The following is a 4,137-nucleotide window of genomic DNA, read 5'->3' on the forward strand; positions in this document are numbered from 1 at the left end:
ATAAAGTACTTCACATATTATTTATTATTGCTCAGCGCATGGGTCAATAGACCTAATGGGAACCTTAAGAGTATTTGTGTAACTTACCCTTTCCCTTTTTTAAAAAATTAAAAACTGACATTAACTCGTTAGTAACTAAGAAGTTAAAAAACTAAATGTTGTTTTTAATTAGACTTTATTTTAAAAAAATTTTGTTTCTTTTTATATTTATTTTCCACAATTTTTGTTTATTTTTAAAACATTACTTTTTAATTTTTTTTAAATTTTTGTTTACTTACAATTTTTTATCAATGAATAGAATTTAAAAGAAAATTCAGATTAGATTTTGCTTACCGTTTTGATAAAAAATTTTTCTTCAGTCTCTTAGTTGATTAGAGAGTTTATAACTAGTCTGTTAGTGCGAAAGACTTGTGATTTGTTTGCGTACAAATTGGAGACCTTAACAAGAGACTTGTTGTTTTTTTCCATGCTTAGAAGCGGCCAAATACAGCTGTTATCAATTCGGGGAGAGTGTGTCTTCTGTTTATTATGGCACGTAACGGAACATTAACAATTTTAGAACCGGTATTAATGTTTGTTTGCAGATCTGCTTAGTAGTATTCATCACACACTTACCTCTTACTTTATACCAGATTTTGAAGTTTGCTTGAGTAGTCTTAAATTCGTAAAGTTTGATAAAAGGATTAATAGTAGCATTTAAATTATTTTCACAAAAATAGAAAAAAATATATATCCAAATTTTATATTCCATTTCTTATGCTTACCTACATATTTTATAGTTCAAATCTTAAATTTCAAGTTATTTTTTGCGTATCAACTATAATTAATTTTTGATTGATATATTATAAATTATAATTACTTTTTGTTTACTATTAATTGTATTTCGTAATATTTAGAAAATTATAATAATATTAATTATTTTTTTATAGCGACATCAAATGGTTATATTGGAGCTAACTCCAAAAGCCACCGTCGCAGTGTTGATAAAGATAAAAATAGAGGAAGCGCTATTGGTGATAATGAATCAAAGCACAACAAATCCAGTAACTATCAGCAATATAATTCTGATAATTCTAATAATAGCAATAGCAATAACAACAACAATAACAATAAGGACAAAACAGACAGTGAAAGCAACAACTATCAAGTTAACCAAACGCATCAACATAATTCTAAAGAAAAAAGTGGTAATATTACATTTTCTATTAATCTTCCATCCAGTAAATATAATATACATATAATATATTACAGATGAACATCGTTTGGGTTCGCATAGCAGTTCCTTAAAGAAAGCTAATTCACAAAATGCGTTCGGCAATACAACGCCAGTTGTGGCCAACGGTAATATATCACAATATGATATGGATGATGTTATAGTAGTGGAACCAGTTGAAAAAACTAAAGGTTTTTATTTATTTATTTATTTTTTTTCTTACTTGTATTATAATTTTTTAAATTTCGAATTATAATTTTAGGACGCCGAAATCGCTCTAAAAAAGACAATGCTTCCAAGGACAATCATCATCAACATCATAATAATAATAATAATAATAGTTATAATAGTAATTCAACTTCAAATCATTTACATACACAACAACAGCAAAACAAGGATGTTAACTCTCATAATAATAATAATAATAACAACAATAGCAGTAATAATAATAACAACAATAGCAACACTAATAACAATAATAACAATTCAGATGCATCATCGGTCTCATCATCTAGTTCCACTTCATCATCATCATCAGCATCATTAACTATTTCGAATATAGCCTCTAAGGTGGTGTCGAAAATTTGCGAATCATGTCTCAAACTCGAGGCAGACATCAAAAAATGTCGTTCAGAAATTAGCCATCAAAAGCAAATCGAGAACGAATTGCGTCAGAAACTTGAATCAAATCTCACAACAAAATCCTGTTTGCAGGCCAAACAAAAGGATTGCGATGAACTGGAAAAACGTATCAATGAATTGACTAGTGCTCGTCATGCTGATACGTTACAATTACAAACTGCTGAACGTCGTTTGAATGATGAACGACGACAGAAGCAATCTCTCGAAGCTCAATTGAACAATGAGAAAAAGGCACGAAAGTTGGCTGAGGAAAAAGCTGCTAGGCCAGAATGCAGTGCCCAATGTAAGCAGCGTAAACAGCAAATGGATGAAGAAATTAAACAGCTGCGGCGTGATGTGAAAGCGGCGGAGGAGTCAAAACAAATGGCTGAACAACAAGGACGACAATGGGAGCAAGAGGTTTGTTTTAATTGTATCTCAATTTCTTTTTTATATATCATATAATTGTGTATATCATCAGATGTATATTTCATAATAATAATCATAATATAATATAAATATAAGTATAAATATAAATAAAAATATATATAAAAATATATAAAAATATAAATAAATATAACATAAATGAATGAATAAAATATAAATATTATAATATTCGTAATTAGATTATTATTGAGAGTTAATTTAGCAAAAATTAATTTCAAATATTTATTAAATTTTATTGTTAAAGATTTTACTATATACTATATTGTTAAATTTGTTATTTAATATGCTTTAAAATATTATTATAACAATAATTTATTTTTTCTAATTATAATAAATATTATTATCAGTTCAATTGTATATATTTATTATTAAATACTTAATTATTATATTTATAACTTATATCATGTTTCCACTGCAGCTAAAACTATCTAAGTTAATCAAATTAAAATTTGGTCGTTTCTATTGGCATAACATGATTTAAAATATTGATAATTTCACTTGTGGGAAATTTATATTTACGAGTTACCTTCGTCAGTTTTCGCTTCGAATTAGTTGACTTAGTACTAATTGCCTCATTTATATGAAGGTTCTTTGTATGGTAATTATTCTCAGTAGCCTTAACGAGCAAAACCGCCTAAATGAGACAAGTGGAAACATGTTATTAATTATATATAATAATAAGAATAATTATTGTTATTAATTATAATTATAAATATTATTATTTTAATCACTTATTTTTATGCTTTTAAAATTTTTATATAAACCCCTATTATTTGAAACTTTTTCTGTTTTATAGCTTCGTATGTTTGAAGCTGAAATTCGAAATCGTGAATCAAATCAACCAGGCACTGAGGTGTTAATGAACGCCTTGCAAGCAATGCAAGATAAAAATTGTACACTAGAGAAAAATCTTTCTGCAGAAACGAGAGTTAAGCTGGACTTATTCTCAGCTCTAGGAGATGCTAAACGACAACTTGAATTATCAGAAAGTAATTATATAAATTTATTTAATATTAATTAATATTTGAATGAAATTTTAATTTTATTTTTTAAATTTCTTTTAGATCTTTATCGCAGTAAGGAAGATGAAGTTTTTGATCTAAAAGCAAAAATAGCTCAATTGCTTGCCGTTATGCCAACGGATTCTCTATGTTTGCCTGTTTGCAGTTCAACTGGTGCCAGTCAAATGCTACGCATGAACGACACACCACCATTGCAAACGGGACCTGGACCGTCATCGCCTATGTTGAATAGCTTAAGTGTTCAACAGGTTAACGGACCAGTAGGCCATCAACTTAATGCACGTCTTGCACCCAGTTCAGTCGGTGAATATGTGCAACAAGCGCCGCCCAGTTATGTTACCAATCAACATCCGCAACAATGTGCTGGTATTGTGCCCGTATCTGTTGCAACAGCTGTACTGGTGCCGGGTCCACCACCTGGCAATGGCAGCTCAAACTTAGATCCTAATGCTACTGTTTATACACCGAAATGTGGACCTAATTGCACACCTGGCGTTGTGGTCGTTTGTGGACCAAATGATGCCTGACTAAATGCCTCAGCTTCGGCTGTCAATCATCTACTACGACGACACATATGAGATTATTATTTTTAATATACAACAGTTGACAACCATCAACAGTAACAAGAAATTTTTTGTGCAGATTTGGAGTCGGCATATTTAACAACAACAATTTTTAATTAATTGTTTTAGGATATGCTGCAAATGCACCAGTTGCAATAAACTTATTTAAAAAAAATATCAGCAGTTATTATAACTACAACAATTATACAAGAAACAATATTTAAAAGTAATTTACATGAAATGATAATTATATTAATAAATAATTGAAATG

General features: G+C 29.2%; 1 protein-coding gene across 1 annotated transcript; it reads left to right on the forward strand.

Annotated features, from left to right (window-relative positions):
* The first annotated feature begins 934 nt into the window (after positions 1-934).
* On the forward strand, positions 935-4,137 carry LOC119681609 (macoilin-2-like). The gene is made up of 5 exons (XM_038094852.1): positions 935-1,187; positions 1,252-1,404; positions 1,476-2,254; positions 3,078-3,270; positions 3,346-4,137. Exons 2-5 carry the CDS (start codon positions 1,362-1,364, stop codon positions 3,828-3,830), a joined length of 1,500 nt encoding a protein of 499 aa, XP_037950780.1. The 5' UTR covers positions 935-1,187; positions 1,252-1,361; the 3' UTR covers positions 3,831-4,137.

Source organism: Teleopsis dalmanni, chromosome 2, assembly GCF_002237135.1.
Source record: "Teleopsis dalmanni isolate 2A chromosome 2, ASM223713v2, whole genome shotgun sequence".
Classification (NCBI taxonomy): domain Eukaryota; kingdom Metazoa; phylum Arthropoda; class Insecta; order Diptera; family Diopsidae; genus Teleopsis; species Teleopsis dalmanni.